This window comes from Cherax quadricarinatus, chromosome 63 (genome assembly GCF_038502225.1).
Source record: "Cherax quadricarinatus isolate ZL_2023a chromosome 63, ASM3850222v1, whole genome shotgun sequence".
Classification (NCBI taxonomy): Eukaryota; Metazoa; Arthropoda; class Malacostraca; order Decapoda; family Parastacidae; genus Cherax; species Cherax quadricarinatus.
The window spans coordinates 16,303,010-16,325,337 of record NC_091354.1 but is presented as its reverse complement, the minus strand read 5'-3'; the positions used below and the strand labels follow the sequence as shown (position 1 = coordinate 16,325,337).

General features: G+C 40.2%; 1 protein-coding gene across 1 annotated transcript in view; it reads right to left on the bottom strand.

Annotated features, from left to right (window-relative positions):
- The window catches only part of LOC128698156 (uncharacterized), a 542,913-nt gene that overhangs the window by 19,121 nt on the left and 501,464 nt on the right, over positions 1-22,328 (bottom strand). The window contains exons 4-5 of the mRNA XM_070098656.1: positions 20,984-21,126; positions 13,096-13,179 (exon numbers count right to left, since the gene is read on the bottom strand). Coding sequence (XP_069954757.1) covers positions 13,096-13,179; positions 20,984-21,126 — 227 coding nt within the window. The remainder of the gene's footprint in view (positions 1-13,095; positions 13,180-20,983; positions 21,127-22,328) is intronic.

Genomic DNA, 22,328 nt, shown 5'->3' with positions numbered 1-22,328 from the left:
AGGAAGGATATAGGAAAGTACTGGTTTGGTAATAGAGTTGTGGATGAGTGGAACAAGCTCCCGAGTACAGTTATTGAGGCTAAAACGTTGTGTAGTTTTAAAAATAGGTTAGATAAATACATGAGTGGGTGTGGGTGGGTATGAGTTGGACCTGACTAGCTTGTGCTGCTGGGTCTGGTACAGTGCTCCATCCTTGAGTGAGGATGACCAGACTAGGTGGGTCATTGGGATAATCCGGGGGGTTGGGTCATTGGTCTAATCCGGGGGGGGGGGACATGGACCTGCTCCGCATGGGTCAGTAGGCCTGTTGCAGTGTTCGTTCTTTCTTATGTTCTTATGTGCATCCAGCAGTAACAGCCTGGTTGATCGGGCCCTGATCCACCATGAGGCCATGGGAGCACTGACCCCTGGAACTCTCTCCAGGTATACTCCAGGTAGTCACATCCGACTCACACCCACTCACATATTTGTCTAACCTATTTTTAAAACTACACAATGTTTTAGCTTCAATGCTCCTACTTGGAAGTTTGTTCCACTCATCCACAACACTATTACCAAATCAATGCTTTTCTATATCTAAATTTTTCCAACTCAAACCCACAGTCTTGGTTATATATTTTTAGCACATTATTTACATCCCCTTTATTTATTTGTGTTTTTCATTTATACATCTCAATCATTTATTTTTTTTATTAACACATCGACTGTTTCCCACCAAGGTAGGGTTGCCCAAAAAAAGGAGAAACATTCACCATCACTCACTCCATCACTGTCTTGCCAGAGGCATGCTTACACTACAGTTATAAAACTGCAACATTAACACCCCTCTTTCAGAGTGCAGGTACTGTACTTCCCATCTCCAGGACTCAAATCTGGCCTGCTGGTTTTCCTGAATCCCTTCATAAATATTACCCTGCTCACACTCCAACAGCACATCAAGTCCTAAAAACCATTTGTCTCCATTCACTCCTATCTAACATGCTCATGCATGCTTGCTGGAAGTCCAAGCCCCTCGCATAAAAAACCTCCTTTACACTGTCCCTCCAACCTTTCCTAGGCCGACCTTTACCCCACCTTCCCTCCACTACAGATTTATACACTCTTGAAGTCAATCTATTTTGTTCCATCTCTCTACATGTTACAACCTATATAGATGTGACAGAGTGAACAGGCAAAAGGGGGGGGGGGTTGACCTGTACATTGCAGAGTCACTTGTTTGCACAGAACTGCTAAATGCCTCAAATGATGTAGTGGAAGTTTTAGCAGTAAAGGTCAAGAACCAAAACCTAGTCATTGTGGTAGTCTACAAGCCTCCAGATGCAACATCCCAGCAATTCCAGGAACAGCTGTTAAAAATTGACCACTGTCTGGAAAATCTTCCAGCTCCTGCACCCAACATCTTGCTCCTGGGGGATTTCAACTTAAGGCACCTAAAATGGAGGAATATAGCAAATAATATTGTTGCAGTAACAACACCAGGAGGCAGCTCTGATGAAAACTCACACTCACACGAGCTTTTAAATCTCTGCACGAAATTCAATTTAAACCAGCAAATAATAGAGCCTACTAGACTGGAGAATACACTAGACCTCATCTTCACTAACAATGATGATCTGATAAGAAATGTCACCATATCAAAAACAATATACTCAGATCACAACATAATTGAGGTTCAGACATGTATGCATGGAGCCCCAGACCGACATAATGAGACTAGTCACGAGGGAGCATTCACCAAATTCAACTTCAATAACAAAAACATAAAGTGGAACCAAGTAAACCAAGTCCTAACCGATATAAGCTGGGAAGATATACTAAGCAACACAGACCCCAACTTATGCCTAGAACGGATTAACTTGGTGGCACTCGATGTATGCACAAGGCTTATTCCTCTAAGATAAAGGAGGAGTAGATGTAAAATAGAAAGAGACAGGCGCTCCCTTTACAGGCGACAGAAAAGAATAACAGAGCGGCTAAAAGAGGTCAATATATCTGAAATGCGTAGGGAGACACTGGTCAGAGAAATAGCAAGCATCGAACTTAAGCTAAAGGAATTTTATAGGAGTCAGGAATTGCGGGAAGAACTAAAAGCCTAAATGAAATCGAAAGAAACCCAAAGTATTTCTTCTCCTATGCCAAATCAAAGTCGAGAACAACGTCCAGTATTGGGCCCCTACTTAAACAAGATGGGTCCTACACAGATGACAGCAAGGAAATGAGTGAGCTACTCAAGTCCCAATATGACTCAGTTTTTAGCAAGCCGCTAACCAGACTGAGAGTCGAAGATCAAAATGAATTTTTTTATGAGAGAGCCACAAAATTTGGTTAGCACAAGCCTATCCGATGTTATCCTGACGCCAAATGACTTCGAACAGGCGATAAATGACATGCCCATGCACTCTGCCCCAGGGCCAGACTCATGGAACTCCGTGTTCATCAAGAACTGCAAGAAGCCTATCACGAGCCTTTTCCATCCTATGGAAAGGGGGAGCATGGACACGGGGGTCGTCCCACAGTTACTAAAAACAACAGACATAGCCCCACTCCACAAAGGGGGCAGTAAAGCAACAGCAAAGAACTACAGACCGATAGCACTAACATCCCATATCATAAAAATCTTTGAAAGGGTCCTAAGAAGCAAGATCATCACCCATCTAGAAACCCATCAGTTACACAACCCAGGGCAACATGGGTTTAGAACAGGTCGCTCTTGTCTGTCTCAACTATTGGATCACTACGACAAGGTCCTAAATGCACTAGAAGATAAAAAGAATGCAGATGTAATATATACAGACTTTGCAAAAGCCTTCGACAAGTGTGACCATGGCGTAATAGCGCACAAAATGCGTGCTAAAGGAATAACAGGAAAAGTCGGTTGATGGATCTATAATTTCCTCACTAACAGAACACAGAGAGTAGCCGTCAACAGAGTATAGTCCGAGGCAGCTACGGTGAAAAGCTCTGTTCCACAAGGCACAGTACTCGCTCCCATCTTGTTCCTCATCCTCATATCTGACATAGACAAGGATGTCAGCCACAGCACCATGTCTTCCTTTGCAGATGACACCCGAATCTGCATGACAGTGTCTTCCATTGCAGACACTGCAAGGCTCCAGGCGGACATCAACCGAATCTTTCAGTGGGCTGCAGAAAACAATATGAAGTTCAACGATGAGAAATTTCAATTACTCAGATATGGTAAACACGAGGAAATTAAATCTTCATCAGAGTACAAAACAAATTCTGGCCACAAAATAGAGCGAAACACCAACGTCAAAGACCTGGGAGTGATCATGTCAGAGGATCTCACCTTCAAGGACCATAACATTGTATCAATCGCATCTGCTAGAAAAATGACAGGATGGATAATGAGAACCTTCAAAACTGGGGAGGCCAAGCCCATGATGACACTCTTCAGGTCACTTGTTCTATCTAGGCTGGAATATTGCTGCACACTAACAGCACCTTTCAAGGCAGGTGAAATTGCTGACCTAGAAAATGTACAGAGAACCTTCACGGCGCGTATAACGGAGATAAAACACCTCAATTACTGGGAGCGCTTGAGGTTCCTAAAACTGTATTCCCTGGAACGCAGGCGGGAGAGATACATGATTATATACACCTGGAAAATCCTAGAGGGACTAGTACCGAACTTGCACACGAAAGTCACTCGCTACGAAACCAAAAGACTTGGCAGACGATGCAACATCCCCCCAATGAAAAGCAGGGGTGTCACTAGCACGTTAAGAGACCATAGAATAAGTGTCAGGGGCCCGAGACTGTTCAACTGCCTCCCAGCATACATAAGGGGGATTACCAACAGACCCCTGGCAGTCTTCAAGCTGGCACTGGACAAGCACCTAAAGTCGGTTCCTGACCAGCCGGGCTGTGGCTCGTACGTTGGTTTGCGTGCAGTCAGCAGCAACAGCCTGGTTGATTAGGCTCTGATCCACCAGGAGGCCTGGTCACAGACTGGGCCGCGGGGGCGTTGACCCTCGGAACTCTCTCCAGGTAAACTCCAGGTAATACATGTCTGAACCACCTCAACAACTCCTCTTCAGCCCTCAGGATAATAGTTTTAGTAATCCCACACCTCCTCCTAATTTCCAAACTACTAATTTCCAAATTATGTTCACACCACACACTGCCCTCAGACACGACATCTCCACTGCCTCCAGCCTTCTCTTTGTTGCTTCACACCCATACTTCACACCCATATAAGAGCGTTTGCAAAACTGTACTCTCATACATTCCCCTCTTTGCTTCCACAGACAAAGTTCTTTGTCTCCACAGGCTCCTAAGTGCACCACTCACCCTTTTCCCCTCATCAATTCTATGAGTCAACTCATCCTTCATGGACCCATCTGGTGACACATCCACTCCTAAATATCTGAATACATTCACCTCCTCCATACTCTCTCCCTCCAATCTGATATCCAATCTTCCATCACCTAATTTTTTTGTTATCCTCATCATCTTACTCTTTCCTACATTCATTTTTAATTTTCTTCTTTTACATACCTTACCGAATTCATCCACCAACCTCTGCAACTTCTCTTCAGAATCTCTCAAAAGCACAGTGTCATCAGCAAAGAGCAACTGAGACAACTCCCACTTTGTGTCAGACTCATTATCTTTTAACCCCACACCTCTTGCCAACTCCTGAGTATTCACTTCTCTGACAACCCCATCTATAAATATAATGAACAACCATGGTGACATCACACATCCTTGTCTAATGCCTACTTTTACTGGAAAATAATCTCCCTCTCTCCTACATACTCTAACCTGAGCGTCACTATCCTCATAAAAACTCTTCACTGCTTTCAATACCCTAAATCCCATTCCATAGACCTGCAACATCTGCCACATTGCCCCCCTATCCACCCTGTCATATGCCTTTTCCAAATCCATAAATGCCACAAAAACCTATTTACTGTTATCTAAATACTGTTCACTTATATGTTTCACTGTAAACACTTGGTTTACACACCCCCTACCTTTCCTAAAGCCTCCTTGTTCATCTGCTATCCTACTCTCCGTCTTACTCTTAATTCTTTCAATAATAATTCTACCATACACTTGACCATACTCAACAGGCTTATTCCCCTATAATTTTTGCACTCTCTTTTGCCACCTTTGCCTTTATACAAAGAAACTATGCATGCTCTATGCCAATCCTTAGGTACCTTACCCGCTTCCATACATTTATTAAATAATAGCACCAACCACTTCAAAACTATATCCCCACCTACTTTTAACATTTCTATCTTTATCCCAACAATCCCAGCTGCCTTACCCCCTTTCATTCTACCCACTGCCTCACAAACTTCCCCCACACTCGCAACTGGCTCTTCCTCACTCCTACAAGATGTTATTCCTCCTTGCCCTATACACAAAATCATAGCTTCCCTATCTTCATCAACATTTAACAATTCCTCAAAATATTCCCTCCATCTTCCCCATACCTCTAACTCTCCATTTAATAACTCTCCTCTCCTATTTTTAACTGTCAAATCCATTTGTTCTCTTGGCTTCCTCAACTTATTAATCTCACTCCAAAACTTTTCCTTATTTTCAACAAAATTTGTTGATAACATCTCAGCCACTCTCTCATTTGCTCTTTTATACATTGCTTCACCACTCTCTTAACCTCTCTTTTTCTCTCCATATACTCATTATTATTATTATTATTAATCTAGGGGACTGGAACACAGATCCAATTCCATAGATCAAGAGCCCCTCACCAGCATCAAGGAACCTTGATGCTGGTGAGGGGCTCTTGATCTAGGGAATTGAATCTGTGCTCCAGTCCCTTAAATTAATAATAATAATAATGAGCGACCTAGGTAGTAGGTTGGTAGACAGCAACCGCCCAGGGAGGTACTACCGTCCTGCCAAGTGAGTGTAAAACGAAAGCCTGTAATTGTTTTACATGATGGTAGGATTGCTGGTGTCCTTTTTTCTGTCTCATGAACATGCAAAATTTCAGGTACATCTTGCTACTTCTACTTACACTCAGGTCACACTACACATACATGTACAAGCATATATATACATACCCCTCTGGGTTTTCTTCTATTTTCTTTCTAGTTCTTGTTCTTGTTTATTTCCTCTTATCTCCACGGGGAAGTGGAACAGAATTCTTCCTCCGTAGGCCATGCGTGTTGTAAGAGGCGACTAAAATGCCGGGAGCAAGGGGCTAGTAACCCCTTCTCCTGTATACATTACTAAATTTGAAAGGAGAAACTTTGGTTTTTTCTTTTGGGCCACCCCGCCTCGGTGGGATACGGCCGGTGTGTTGAAAGAAAGAATAATGAGCAAGTTTCAGAACATCACCACTATGTGGTGCAGCAAATGCCACAACATCAGCTGAGCTGTGCATATGTTTATGTCGCCGTAGAAGCATTTCTCGTGTTATTACTGCCAAATTTCTTTTTTCTAACCATGGGTTCTAAGATAGTAAGTGCAAAGGACAGTGCTGAGAAAAAAAAGGGGATGATGTCCATGGAATTAAAGCATGAAATCATAAATAAACAAGCATACCCAAAGGTATGAAATTTTTTTTTCTCATGAAATATACATTTTCCTACACAGAAAAAGAAAGATACATGCACAATAAATACTGTACTAAATGAAGAATAAATGACACTTACCTTTATTAAAGATGTAGTGATGAGTGATGAGATGTGAGGAGGGGAGATGGAGGTGTATTATTGTTTGGAAGGGAAATCCCCTTCCATAAGGACTTTAGGTACCAATTCCTTTTCTGGGGTTACTTCCCTTCTTTTTTTAATGCCACTGGGAACAACTTGAGTGTCACTGGACCTCTGTCGCACCAAAAATCTGTCCATAGAGCGTTCCTTTAAGATTTTCCTAAAATGGGCCACAACACTGTCATTGTAAAAGTCACCAGCATGGCTTGCAATAGCTGTGTCAGGGTGATTTTCATCCATAAAGGTTTGCACCTTTGTCCACATTGTACAAATTTCCTTAATCATTTAAGAAGGCAACTTCCTCAATTTCTCTCTCCCCTCCTCTGAAGCAATTTTCTCAGTTGTGGCTTCTTGCTGTTGCAGATGCTCTTGCAGCTCATCAGTGGTTAGTTCTTCATCGTCGTCCTCCACCAACTCTTCCACATCTTCCCCACTAACCTCCAATCCCAAGGACTTCCCCAAAGCCACAATAGATTCCACAACTGGCATAGGCTTCTCAGGGTTAGCCCCAAACCCTTCAAAATCCCTCTCTTGTACACATTCTGGCCACAATTTTCTCAAAGCAGAGTTCAAAGTCCTGTTAGTCACTTCCTCCCAAGCCTTACCTATAAGGTTTATGCAATTGAGGATACTAAAGTGATCTTTCCAAAACTCTCTTAGGGTCAATCGAATGTCTGAGGTCACTTCAAAGCACTTTTGAAACATTGCTTTGGTGTACAGTTTTTTGAAATTTGAAATGACCTGCTGGTCCACAGCCTGGAGAAGAGGAGTGGTATTAGGATGCAAGAATTTCACTTTGATAAAACTCAACTCCCCTGAAATTCTCTCTGGCAAATCTGAAGGATGAGCAGGAGCATTGTCTAATACCAGGAGGCACTTGAGGTCCAATTTATTTTCCAGGAGGTAATTTTTCACAGTGGGGCCAAACACATGATAAAACCAATCACAGAAAATGTCCCTAGTGACCCATGCCTTACTGTTTGCCCTCCACATGACACACAAATTAGCCTTGACGACACTGATTTTCTTGAACACTCTGCGAGTTTCAGAGTGATACACAAGTAGAGGCTTCACTTTGCAATCCCCACTAGCATTACTACACAACATGAGCGTTACCCTGTCTTTCATAGGCTTGTGTCCTGGCAGTGCTTTTTCCTCCTGTGTAATGTAGGTCCTGTTTGGCATTTTCTTCCAAAACAGGCTTGTTTCATCACAATTAAACACTTGTTGGGGTTCTAATTTTTCAGTGTCTATGTACTCCTTGAATTCCTGCACACATTTTTCAGCTGCTTTTTCGTCCAAACTGGCAGCCTCTCCATGCCTTACCACACTGTGTATGCCACTACAATTCTTAATCTCTCAAACCAACCTTTGCTGGCCTTAAATTCAATAACTTCACCACTAGTTGCAGGCCTTTTTTTAACCTCTTGACTGTCGCAACCCCAAATCCTGAGGTGTCTCCTGGTGTCGCAAAATTTCCCCCCAAAAAAAAAAAAAAAAATGACTTTTTCTTATGAAATGATAGAGAATTTTTTCCCGATTGTAATGACACCAAAAGAACGAAATTTGATGGAAAACTGACGGAATTACGCCCTCATGAAGTTAGCGACCTCAGCAATATTTACGAATCGGCGATTTTGCCCACTTTGAGCCCTATTTTCAGTTAATTCCATTGTTCCAGTCGACCAAACTCATAGCTATTTCTTTAGAACTTCATTTTTTCTATCGATTGAGTACAAGAAACTGCCCATTTACCGATTTCAACTACCCAATAACATGGTCAGAAATTTGCAATTTGCCCAATTTCACGAAAATTAAAAAATATGACAATTTCAAAATAGGGTTCAGAATGAACAATGCAGACATTCCTGGCTCTAAAATAACACTTTCTTTGTTCATCAGTCCCATCTCCAGGCCCCTCTGATATTACTCTTGCTTTCTATTTTGAATTTTGATTCAAACAAAAAATAGAAGATTAACTGTTATGCAGACTACTACAATATTGTAATACATGTAATTGTATAAATAATGTCAACCCATTCATGACTGTATATTAGAATGGCTACTTGGACATTTATTGGAAAATGACATCGTTTGTATACTTTTGAACATCGCCAAAAATCAAACATTTCCCCTACTTTGACCTCCATTTGAAGGTTCTTTTCATAGTAAAACTAGAATACAACCATAAACACTATACGAAAATAGACCACAAAGTTGGCATTTTAATTAAAAAAATGGTCTGAGTTTTTTTTTCTCATTATGCACTGCGTGCTGCAGGATTTTTTTATATGGTGCACACTGACCACACAAACCCATTCTCTCACATGTGGGCCTATCAGCTTTCTCCTGCTTGATTTGAAGCCACTAGAATTTATGAGTATATATATGTCAAAAACGGTGGCTCATGAGACGTATATATATGACCAAAACAGTCAAAGGGTTAATTAAATCATCATGCAACTGCCTTGCCTTTTCACATATGATTGATTGAGAGATAGTATCTCCTGATATCTGTTTTTTTGTTTATCCACAACAACAACAGTCTCTCAACATTTTTGAGTACTTGCGATCTCTGTTTCGAAAACATACTTGCACCTTTCGCAACAACAGCTTCCTTGATTGCCTTTCTGTTACCCAAGATAGTAGCGATGGTTGATTGAGGTTTGTTATACAACCTGGCCAGCTTGGAGACACACTCCACTTTCATACTTTTTGATTATCTCCTCCTTCGTTTCGATTGTAATTCTCACCCTTTTTACCACAGGGTTGGCACTAGAAGCTTTCTTTGGGCCCATGGTGGCTTATTTAGCAGTTATAAGCACTAAAAACACTGGAATAATACAAAATGTACCGAATGTATGCGTGGAAGCAACCGCACTGGCTTGTAAACATTGGCACACTAACTGAAGGCAGGGCAGCTAAGGCACGCTCAGGCCAGACAGACACGTGAATGCATTAGGGACAAATGTTGTTAGCCGAGTTTTTCATCGTTGGTCAGGTCAAAAATTTTACGCTAAAACGCTTAGTTAGGCGAATTTTTCGTTAGATGATGCCTTCATTGGTCGGGGGTCCACTGTACGAGCAAACTGAGTTATGAGCTAGGTCATGGAATGGATTAAACTTGTAAGTCGAGGTTCCACTGTACCTGAAAGAAATCTTTTGGGTTAATCTTCGAATCCCTTGTGACATTAACTTCATCTCCTGCTTTTCTTATTCCCTTTTTTATTTCTCTTTCTAATTGTATAAGTTTATTTTTTAACTGCCCATCCTTTTGTTTCACCTGTAAATGCCTCTTTTGTGACCTATGAGATGCTTTAATTGCTCTTGAGATGACATTCAAGAAGCAACAGCATGTGCTTACAACCACTGGAAACTTATTAATATGACTAAAACGCTGAAGCTGAGGCACCACAAACAAAGCACTGCCCCTGTAACTATAATCAGGTACAGTGGACCCTCCCTTTTCGTTGATCTCAGTTATCACCGATTTCCGTTTTTGCTGACTTTTTTCACCAAATGTTGGTTCCGTTTTCATCGATTTCCTCCATTTTTGTCAATGGTATGGAACCTGTCCGGTGCCCAACGGGCAGACAAAGCCGCCTCCCACACGAATTCTCAGGCAGTGTCGCATTGTTTCTCAGAGAGTGAACACATCCTGCGAGGTCATACAAAACATTTCATAATAATCCGTTGTTTTTGGCATTTGTTTATTGTGTGTGATTGCTAAATAAGCCACCATGGCCCCAAAGAAAGCTCCTAGTGCCAGTCCTTTGGTAAAGAAAATGAGGAACACCGTAGAAATGAAAAAAGAAATTATTCAAAAATATGTTAGTGGCATACGCATTGCCGAACATGGCAGGATGTACAGGAAGGCGCCATCAACCATTAGCTCCATTGTGGCAGAGAGAAAAGAAATCATGGAAGCTGATGTTGTGAAAGGGGTGAATGCGATAATGAAACAGAGATCCCAAACAATTGAAGAAGTTGAGAAATTGTTGTTAGTGTGGATCAGAGAGAAAGAGTTAGCAGGAGATAGTGTTGTGCAGTCAACAATTTGTGAAAAGGCAAGGCAGTTGCATGACAATCTCATAAACAAACTGCTTGGAACGAGTGCTGATGTTGGTGAATTTAACCCTTAAACGGTCCAAAGAGATCGACGTTCAAATTCGTAGTGCTACAAAAGTAGATCTACTTTTTTTTACATATTTTCAAATATAACAAAAAAAAATGTAGATAAAAGTTTTTTTACAATTTTTCAAATGTAAAACAAAAAAGATCATCTACATTTTCTTACATACTTTCAGATGTTGAAAAAACGTATATATACGTTTGGACCATTTAAGGGTTAAGGTCAGCAAAGACTGGTTCAAAAAATTCAAGAAGCAAAGTGGCATACACAGTGTTGTAAGGCATGGTGAGGGTGCCAGTTCAGACAAACATGCGGCTGAAAAATTTGTGCAGGAATTCAAAGGTTATGTAGAGGATGAAAAATTCCAACCTCAACAGGTGTTCAATTGTGAAGAAACAGGCCTGTTTTGGAAGAAAATGCCAAAGAGGACCTACATCACGCAGGAGGATAAGGCACTGCCAGAACACAAGCCTATGAAAGACAGGCTAACTCTCTTGTTCTGTAGTAATGCTAGTGGAGATTTCAAAGTGAAGCCTTTATTGGTGTATCACTCTGAAAATCCCAGAGTGTTCAAGAAAAACAGTTCATAAGAGTAAATTGTGTGTGATGTGGAAGGTTAACAGTAAGGCATGGGTCACGAGAGAAATTTTCCTGAAATGGTTCAATGAAGTGTTTGGCCCGAGTGTGAAGAAATACCTCCTGGATAATAAATTGCCACTCCAGTGCCTCTGGTTAATGGACAATGATCCTGCTCATCCTCCAGACTTGGAAGACCAATTGTCTAAGGAATTAAGTTTTGTAACAGTGAAGTTCTTGCCTCTTAACACCACTCCTCTCATCCAGCCCATGGACCAGCAGATCACTGCAAACTTCAAAAAACTGTATACCAAAGGTGCTTTGACATAACCTTGGACTCTGAATTGATTTTAAGAGAGTTCTGGAGGAATCACTTCAATATCTTCCATTAAGGCTTGGCAGGGAGTGACTTCCAGGATGATGAACTCTGCTTGGGGAAAATTGTGGCTAGATTGTGTCCAAAAGAAGGATTTTGAAGGATTTGAGGCTGACCCTGTCGATCCAACACCTGTTGTACAATCAATTGTGGCATTGGGGAATTCCATGGGGTTAGATGTGAGTGGCCAGGATGTGGAAGAATTGGTGGATGACCACAATCAAGAGCTAACCACAGATGACCTGCAAGAGCTTAATCTGCAACAGCAACAGACCACAGCTCAGGAAATTGCTTCAGAGGAGGAGGAAGAAAGATGGAAGAAGGTGCCTTCTTCAAAGATTAAGGAGATTTGTGCAATGTGGACTAGGGTGCATTTATTTGTGGAGGAACATCACCCTGAGAAAGCTGTTGCAATCTGTGCTAGCGACTTTTACAATGATGATGCCATGTCCCATATTAGGCAAATCTTAAAGAGATGCCAGAAACAGACCTATCTGGACAGATATTTTGTGTGACAGGGGTCCAGTGACTCTCAAGCTGGTCTTAGTGGCATTAAAAAACGAAGGAGGGAAGTGACCCCATATAAGGACTTGGTACCAAGAGTCCTTATGGAGGGGGATTCCCCTTCCAAACAATAACCTCTCTTCCCTCTCCCCTCCTCCCTGTCTTCCATCCATCTACAACAGCCTTCAATAAAGGTAAGTGTCATGTTGAATGTTCATTCTTTTGTGCATGTAAATCTATCTTTAAGGTAAAAAAATTCTTTTTGTTAATACTTATGGATGTCTGTTATGGATTAATTGGATTTACATTATTTCTTATGGGAAAAATGGTTTTCGTTTTCGCCGATCACTCTGGAACGGATTAAACACGAAAACCGAGGGTCCACTGTAATCACAAATACCAGTAAGTATTCATACACACATACACAGTACAGTCACTTGTAGTATTAAAATGCTTGCTATATCAAAGGACATAAAAGTAATGCAAAAATAAAAGGAATAAACATTAAAAAATTGATATTTATGTCACAGCTGAAAAATTGGTATTTACTTCACAGATGAAAAATTGATTTCTACCTCACAGTACTGTACAATACTGAACTACAAACATCAAAATTATGTGATTAACATTTGTGGAAACATGAGCTATGGTGTGATGGCCTGCAGTACAATAAAAGGGGCAAATGCACTAATGTTGTTATTCCATAACTAAACCTATAAACATAACTAGGCACAGTGTATGAACTACAATTAATATTTTATTCCCACACACAAAAAATGCAGTTTGCTTACTCTAAACTTCTTATGTCTGTGGAACTGGTAGTTGCACAACTCACAAACTGGGGCCTTTTTGCACCGTTTGACTTCTAACCATTTCTGAAATATAAAACATATTTTTAGCAAATTTCTCACAAAATCCAATTTTTTTATTAGCACAGTGACAGTTTCCCACTGAGGCAGAGTGACTCAAAAAAGAAGAAACACTTTTATCATCACTTACTATACCATTGTCTTGCCAGAGGTGTGCCTACACTACAGTTTAAGAACTGCAACATATCTCCACCCTTCCTTCAGAGTGCAGGCATTGTACTTCCCACCTCAAGGGCTCAAGTCTGGCAAACTAGTTTCCCTGAAGCCCTTCATGAATGTTCCAAAATTTATTTATGTGGCATATTCTGATGCATCTGCTGATGACATGCATATGTTTCGTATGCTGATACATATCAAACAATTTCAACCAGAACCACATAGCTGAGCCTCTTGCCAGGAAGCTTCTAGATTAGTGAAACAGAAGCAAGAGTTGTGATTTGACCAGACTAACCTCCAGGTCCCAGGGGGTGGCCCAGAATGTTGTGTGTTGTAGGGTAATCTGGAGTCTTTCCTGTCCCTCCAGCAGGAAAGTGGTACTGCCCATGAGGGCCACATTATGTGTACACCAATGAGTGCACACCCTGAAGACATGGGAGATCTGACATTGACACACTGCAGAGGAAGGCACTGAGATATGAGCCCTGGGGTATTATCTGGCATATGGGATGGAATGTCCTTCTCTTCAAATAGTTGCTCACCCAACAGAGTGGGACACTGGTCAGCCTCATGGGGGCCAGTTTAAAAGAAAAAATGGCTGTGTTGGATACCGAGGCAAATGCTCTACACAGGTCCAAGAAGGCTGCTAAGAGTATCTTCCAACTTGCTAAGAAGTCTGTTCTATCTGCATGAACTGTGAGGGTGCAGAGGCCCTCACAGAAACCACTTTAGTTCTGTGGTAAAAGATTGTATGCCTATAGTCACCATGACAGATGGGCAGTCATTAGTCACTAAATTACTTTGCACATGCAAGGCAGCAAGCCAACTGGCCAGTAGGAGCCTTGTAGTGTGGCATCCTTGCCCAGTTTCAGAATAGGGACCAAGAGTGAGTGCTTCCATATCTCTGGGTAAATGTCCTTGGCTCAACTGGCATTGAAAAGTGCCAAAATGGAATCAAAATATGAGGGGATAAATGGAGCAAAAATTATTATGGGATATTCTTAAGGAAATCCAGGCATGAGCCCACTCCAGTTTGTGTAGACCAAAGGGAGATACCAGTGTATGGAAGTCTACCTTGGGAACTGTAGAAAACTGGGGATCCCATCTGATCATCCTGCCTTTCGAATTTATTAACTTTTTTCACTAAGGTATTTGAGGAGGTAGATCATGGTAATGAATATGATATTGTGTATATGGACTTCAGTAAGGCTTTTGACAGGGTCCCACATCAGAGACTATTGAGGAAAATTAAGGCACATGGAATAGGAGTAGAAATTTTTTCCTGGATAGAGGCATGGTTGACACATAGGCAGCAGAGAGTTTGCATAAATAGGGAGAAATAAGAGTGGGGAAGCATCACGAGCGGTGTTCCACAGGGGTCAGTGTTGGGCCCCCTGTTGTTCACAATCTACATAAACGACATATATGAGGGCATAGAGAGCGACATAAGCAAGTTTACTGATGACAACAAAATAGGCCGTCAAATTCATTCTGACGAGGACATTAGAGCATTCCAGGAAGATTTGAATAGACTGATGCAGTGGTTGGAGAAGTGGCAGATGCAGTTTAATATAGACAAATGCAAAGTTCTAAATGTTGGACAGGAAAACAACCATGCCACATATAAACTAAATAATGTAGGTCTTAATATTACAGATTGCGAAAAAGATTTAGGAGTTCTGGTTAGCAGTAATCTGAAACCAAGACAACAGTGCATAAGTGTTCGCAATAAAGCTAACAGAATCCTTGGCTTCATATCAAGAAGCATAAATAATAGGAGTCCTCAGGTTGTTCTTCAACTCTATATATCCTTGGTTAGGCTTCATTTAGATTATGCTGCACGGTTTTGGTCACCGCATTACAGAATGGATATACAATGCTCTGGAAAACGTACAAAGGAGGATGACAAAGTTGAGCCCATGTATTGGAAATCTTTCCTATGAGGATAGACTGAGGGCCCTGAATCTGCACTCTCTAGAAAGGAGTAGAATTAGGGGAGATATGATTGAGGTGTATAAATGAAAGACAGGAATAAATAAAGGGGATGTAAATAGCATGCTGAAAATAAGGGGATGTAAATAGCGTGCTGAAAATATCTAGCTTAGACAGGACTCGCAGCAAAGGTTTTAAGCTGGAAAAATTCAGATTGAGGAAGGATAAAGGAAAGCACTGGTTTGGTAATAGTGTTGTGGATGAGTGGAACAAGCTCCTGAGTACAGTTATAGAGGCTAAAATGTTGTGTAGTTTTAAAAATAGGTTAGATAAATGCATGAGTGAGTGTGGGTGGGTGTGAGTTGGACCTGATTAGCTTGTACTCCTAGGTCAGTTGCCGTGTTCCTTCCTTAAGTGACTGTGACCTGACCTGACTAGGTTGAGGCATTGGCTTAAGCCGGTAGGAGACGTGGATCTGCCTTGCATGGGCCAGTAGGCCTGCTGCAGTGTTCCTTCTTTCTTATGTTCTTAAGGGAGGATAGGAAAAAAGGCAAATGCAGGCCTGAAGAATTCTCTAAATAACTCTGAATTATCTGAAGGTAACAACGGCATTTCACCATCCTCATGCAGTGGAAAAACAGCCTGATAAGCATAAAAGAAATCCCCATGATGATAGATAGCAAAACAAGGTATCCGAACAGAATAGCAAGCTGTAACAATGTTCGTGAGGTCTATCATAAGAGGCAAGACCTTGTATGGATACCGGAGCTTTCTCAATTCGGAACAGACGTTTGATGAAAAAAACAGATGATAACTAAGAAGCATGATGAGGAATGAGAGAACTGATATACAAGCATATAAGAGGTATACCTCTGATATATCTTTGATGAGTTTCAAGAGTTTTTCTACTGGAGCCTGGCCTTGGACCAGGCTCGCCTGGTGCTTGCCTGGTCAACCAGGTTGTAGCTGCTAGTGGCCCACCTATCCATCACAGCTTATTTGATCCAGCACCTGATTAATCAGGTGACAGATGCATATGCAGGCCAGTGAGTCACCAGCAGCAACAGCCTGGTTGACTAGGTATGCATTAGATAAGACTGGCGCAAGGCTGGGCTCCAGGAGTAGAAAAACTTACAAAACTCTACCACCCCTGTAAGAATTAGTAAATCACTTCCTTCACCACGAGGAGGATGGGTCAAAGAAGCGAGGCTCAGGCTGGCAAGAATGAAATTTCAATGGTATCTTCAGCTACTTTCATAGGCAAGGGACCTGAAATGATGACTGGCTGGGATGGGGTTCAGGAGAAATCAAGGTGAAGACAGCTGTGAGGCTTGAAGCTCCAGAGCAGGTGGAGGGCCCAGTGGCAGTGCCTCACATTTCCCTGAGCCCTCCCAAATAAAAAATAGTAATAATAAAAATGATGCATTAGAATAAGCACAAAATAAACCCAGTGAAAAGTAGGGGTGCAGCAGTCACAATATGGGAGCACTGTATCAATTTATTTATTTATTTAATGTCTTTGCAAACAGTACATTGAGATTGTGTATATACAATAGTGGGTTGCAATGCAAAGAGAGCCTCTATTATGCCTAGGCATTATGGGCCAACTTAACATTATTGGCTTACAGTCTTCTAATGCTAAGGAGTAGTATATCATAGTTGTACAGTAGGAAAGTAATTATTTCATAGTTGTACAGTAGAATATTAATTATAAATGAATCAAAATTTGTATAATACAAAGATATATTTATATTCTAAAATGCTTTTGTGAAAAACAATGATTCAGTTATATTCCTGTCAACAATGGATAAAAGGTTCAATGTGATTGTTTCAGTTATGATGTGGGAGTACATAGGTGAGTATTTAGCATTTAGTCTAGGGTGATTAAGTGGCTTTTGAGAAGTCTTAAATTGATTTTCAGACTGGGTTACTTTAATATCTTCTGGTAATGAATTCCATATTTTGGGGCCCTTTATGTGCATAGAGTTTTTACACAGTGTGATATGGACACGAGGTATATCAAAAAGAGATCTGTGTCTTGTGTTGTGGTCATGTGTCCTGTTTAGGTTGGTGAGGAAAAGTTTGAGTGGGGGTTCATATTTGCGTGTACTGTTCTGTGTATGTTGTAGGCACATGAATAAGTATGGATGTTCTTAATGGTAAGCAGATTCAGACTTTTGAAAATTGGTAGAGTATGCTGGAAGGAGTGGGAATTTGTTATCATTCTTACTGCTGCCTTTTGCTGGGTTACTAGGGGTTTTAGGTGATTGGATGTTGTTGATCCCCATGCACAAATTCCATATGTAAGATAAAGGTTAATGAGTGAATGGTACAGTGCCAGGAGAGCTGATTGTGGAACGTAGTACCTTATCTTTGATAGTATGCCTGCAGTATGCCTGCCTGTCTGGAACTTAAGGCTACTGTCAAGGTGGATACCTAGGAATTTTCCCTCTGTGAGTCTTGTGACTGATGATCCATTTAGCGTAATGTTAATTGGATCATTTGCAGCTTTGTTTCCAAACTGAATGAAATAGGTTTTATCAGTGTTCAGGGTAAGTTTGTTAGTCATCATCCAGGCAGATATTTTCTGTAATTCAGCACTGACTGTGTTTGCTAGTATGACTGCGTTTGGGTGGGAAAATACATATGTAGTGTCATCTGCAAATAATATGGGTTTGAGTAGCTGTGATGCATTCGGTAGATCATTGATGTAGATGAGAAAGAGGAGTGGTCCAAGGACGCTTCCTTGTGGGACTCCTACTGTGATTGGTTGGGTGGAGGAGTTTGCATCATTTGCATACACATATTGAGTTCTGTTACTAAGGTATGACTTTAGGTAGTTGAGGGAGTGGCCTCTGATACCATAGTGCATTAATTTGGAGTACAGTAGTTCATGGTCGACTGTATCGAAAGCTTTACGTAAATCAATGAAAATGCCCAGCGGGACTTCTTTCTTTTCAAGTGCGGTATATATTAGTTCTAGCATGTGTATGATAGCATCATTTGTGCTTTTATTATTCCTGAATCCAAACTGACAAGGGTTTAATACGTTGTGTGAAACGAGGTAGGAATAGATTCGTCTATGAATTAATTTTTCAAAGATTTTAGAGAGCAGTGGTAAGTTAGATATTGGTCTATAGTTATTCAAGTCAGCTTGGTCACCTCCTTTATGGATCGGAGTGACCCTCGCTATTTTGAGGATTGTTGGGAAGGTAGATGATTCAATGGATTTGTTAAAGAGCGTTGCAATAATTGGTGACAATACTTGAGAAGCTTTTTTGTACATAAAAGCAGGCAAGTTGTTTATGTCTCCTGCCTTGTTTTTAAGGGTGTTTATGATGAGCATAACTTCAGTGGGGTTGGTTGGAGCTAGGAATAGCGTATTTGGGTAGGTTCCTATGAGGTAGTCTGATGGACGGGTGTTTGTGCTTGGTATTTTGTTTGCTAGATTTTTTCCTATGGTGGAGAAGAAAACATTAAGTCTGTTTGCTGTTTCGGTTGGAGTGAGTAGGGGTTCATCTGATTTTGTTAGTTTGATTGCTTTGTTTTTGGATAACTTTTTAGTTCCAAGAATTTCAGATAGAGTTTTCCAGGTTTTTTCATATCACCTTTGATGTTATGTAATCTATTTTCATAATACACTTTTTATGACCTTCTCATCAGGCTGGTAAGTGCTGACAAGTAACTTTTCGACTGTTCTCTAGTTATATGACCCATTCTATACTGTTTTTCATATTTGTGCTTTGTGTTAATGGATTTGAGGATGCTTGGTGTTAGCCAGGGATTATTCAGTCTCTTTGCTGTGATCTGTTTAGTTTTTCTGGGGCAATGTCTGTTATAGAGGCATTGGGCTTTTTTTTAGAAAATTATTTATACATTCATTCATATCTGTATATGTTTCAAGCTCATTTTGCCAATCGATGTTATTCATAGCTGCTATAAAGTTGTTAACTGCTGTCTCGTTATGTAGTCTGAAGGTTACTTTAGTAATGTCTTGTGGTAGTTTGCCCAGATTAGTTATGAGAAAGGTTGGGTAGTGGTCTGTAGTGTTGTCTGTGATTATGCCTGATTTTAAAGGGGATATGGTGTTTGTCCAGATGTGGTCTATTAAGGAGATGCTTGTCTCGGAGATTCTTGTAGGTTTAGATATTGCTGGTAGCAACAGGCAGTTACTCATTGTGTTTGTGAATTCGGTTACTTGTGGGTCCTGGTCGTGTAGTATGTTTATGTTGAAATCACCTGTTAGTAGTAGGTGGTCTTTATTCATGTGTGCATCAGTAATCATGTTTCCTAGTTTTTCACTAAAGTGATAAATGTTTGACTGTGGTACTCTGTAGATGTTTATAACTGTGAGGGGTTTTTGCAGGTCTTTTGATTTAAATTTGGCTATGATATATTCTCCATGTTCATCCCTTGTGCAAGATTTATTGATACATTCGAGTTGATTTGAATAGTATATAGCTGTTCCTCCCCCTTGCTGGTCTGTTCTACAGTTGTGTATGGCCATGTAGCCAGGAATGGTATAGAAATCTGTAATATCAGGCTTAAGCCAGGTTTCTGTGAGTGTGATGATTGATATATTGGAATGAAGGGAATTGAGTAATGCTGTGAGGTCATCATAATGTTTGCTCAAGGATCTGACATTGTAGTTAAAGATGGTTATGTTATTGTTTACACTGAGTAATGTCTTTGCTTGGTCTGCTGTGTAGTAATTACAGTTACTGGTTGATTCATGTAATTCATTTTGTAAAAAGTTTACATCAGGATCTATGTCTGTAATCATAGGATGAGAGTAATTTTACAAACTAGATTTTCTGAGTAAAATGATATAAGATTTATATTGAATCTACAACTAGACTTATGACTAAGACTCCGTGATTAATCTAAAACTTGTAAAAATTTGAAAGAAAAAGGGATTATTACAGAATAGATAATTCAGTTATACACTTAAGTATCTAATAGCACCTTAATTATTTTAACAAGTGAGTTTATGAACTACAGTAGATTTTTACAGTTAAAATAAAGGAGCTAATGGATATAATAGTAAAAGAATGTATTAAAAGTAAAATCAGTAGCACCTGAGGTAGTCTATAGCACCTGGAGTATTTTAATGGCAAAATAGTGAACTTATTACACTATAGCCCCTGAGAATAGATGTTGTCCCAGACTATTCAACGTCTTACCAAAAGATATCAGAAACACTGCAGGGATAAGTGTAAAAGGCTTCAAGAGGAAACTGGATGAATATCCTCACTAGGTGCCAGATCAACCAAGCTGCGATAGATATGTGGGTCTACAAGTCAGTAGCACCAACAACCTAGTTGACCAAGCAAGCACAAGACGAGCCTGGCCTATGGCAGGGCTCCAGGAGTAGAAAAGCTCTTGGAACTTATCATAGGCATGGATAATTTAATTTTACTAATATTATAAGAGAAAACTTATGAAACAAAATGGACATAATTTTATGAGGCATCATAAATTACTGAACAATTTAATGTGGATCTTAGACTGATACAAAATTAATTAGTCAAGGCCATACACACTCTAACGATTACAAGTCTATTAACATAAACAGTCTACTAATATTGTAGTTGCATATTCAGTAATACAATTCTTGCATGGAATATTTTTTCATCCCAGCACAGTAGTCTGTTATTTCATGATTATTATGGTAAGCAGTTTTATGAGTGAAAATATATAAGTCAAGTTTTCCATGACATACATTAAGGCAGCCCTGGTGGATGAACTGCATTGTGCCAGCACATCTGCAGGGTGAGATGAGTGTGTCGAGGCCGTCACCTTGTGGGTGGTGACATATGCGGCACATGGGCATTGATGCTGTTGATGATGATGCTGATAACACTCCTGAAAACACACACACACACTATAAAATTCTACGAATAAAAATAAAGTACTGATTTTACTGATGACTTTGATAACACTCCTTAAAACATACAAGTACACAATCTACTGTATTATTTAAAATTCTACAATGAAAATTGCATCATAATATATTTGCATAAATTAGAGTAAGAGCACTCAATTCTTTAGATATAATGTTTATCTTCCTGATGAATAAGTATATCTTTACAGAGATCACAAATGAACTTTAAAGATCAAATGATGTGTTCGATTATTACAAACAAGTGGTGGTGTGGTGTATCATTCATTCAGCCAGCTAGCCAATATTCACAACTGTCTGTATTGCTGTAAGACTTCATTGCCTCTCCTGTGTACAGAAGCCGTATACATCACCAAGATACATGCTGAGGTTTCTCTACCACTTTTAGTGATTTCAACAAAACCTGCAGCAATGTGCACTGATCACATGAGCCTAAAACTGCTACATGTGCATATCTCACAAATTCTTGTTCTATGTTATGCTCTACAAGATCCATAATAATAATGCACTTTGTGGCATGTGTGCCCCATACTTTACAGCATTATCACTCCCAATGAATGAAAACAGTGGATTTGACCACCAACATGGTGGACACAGTTGCCCGAGTCACACGATTACAAACTCTTTACACAATATAAGTGAAAAGGGAGGTTTTTCTGTCTTGTACACATGCAAGATGATAGGTAAATCTTAAATATCTTTATGAACATTCGATATACACATTTTTGCCAGTGTTAATTATTTTTATTCATGTTTGACAAAAAGGCACAATACTGTGACTGGAGCAATACACAAAAAATAACCAAAACGTCATCATAAGTTTCTGTCTCCTATGTGTAGGCTATTTTTTGTGTATTGTTCATGATGATGACTCAAGTGTTGTACAGTGTGAGGAGTTCCTCCATGCAAGGGGCTCCTCACAATAATGTTGCCGCCATTTGGGTTACTTTGGTCAAAAAAATATATTTCCCTGTATGTAAGTTTAAAAATATTACAATTTTTTACATCTGAATACCCTCAAGGGTGGTTTTTCAAGTTTGATGAAGGGGTTTTCATTCAAGGAATTGGATGGAACCTGATTTCCTCCCATTTCCCCAGGCACTGTACGACCCCTAAGGGCTTAGCGTTCCTCCTATTAATATAACAATAATCACGTTTTTGAAAC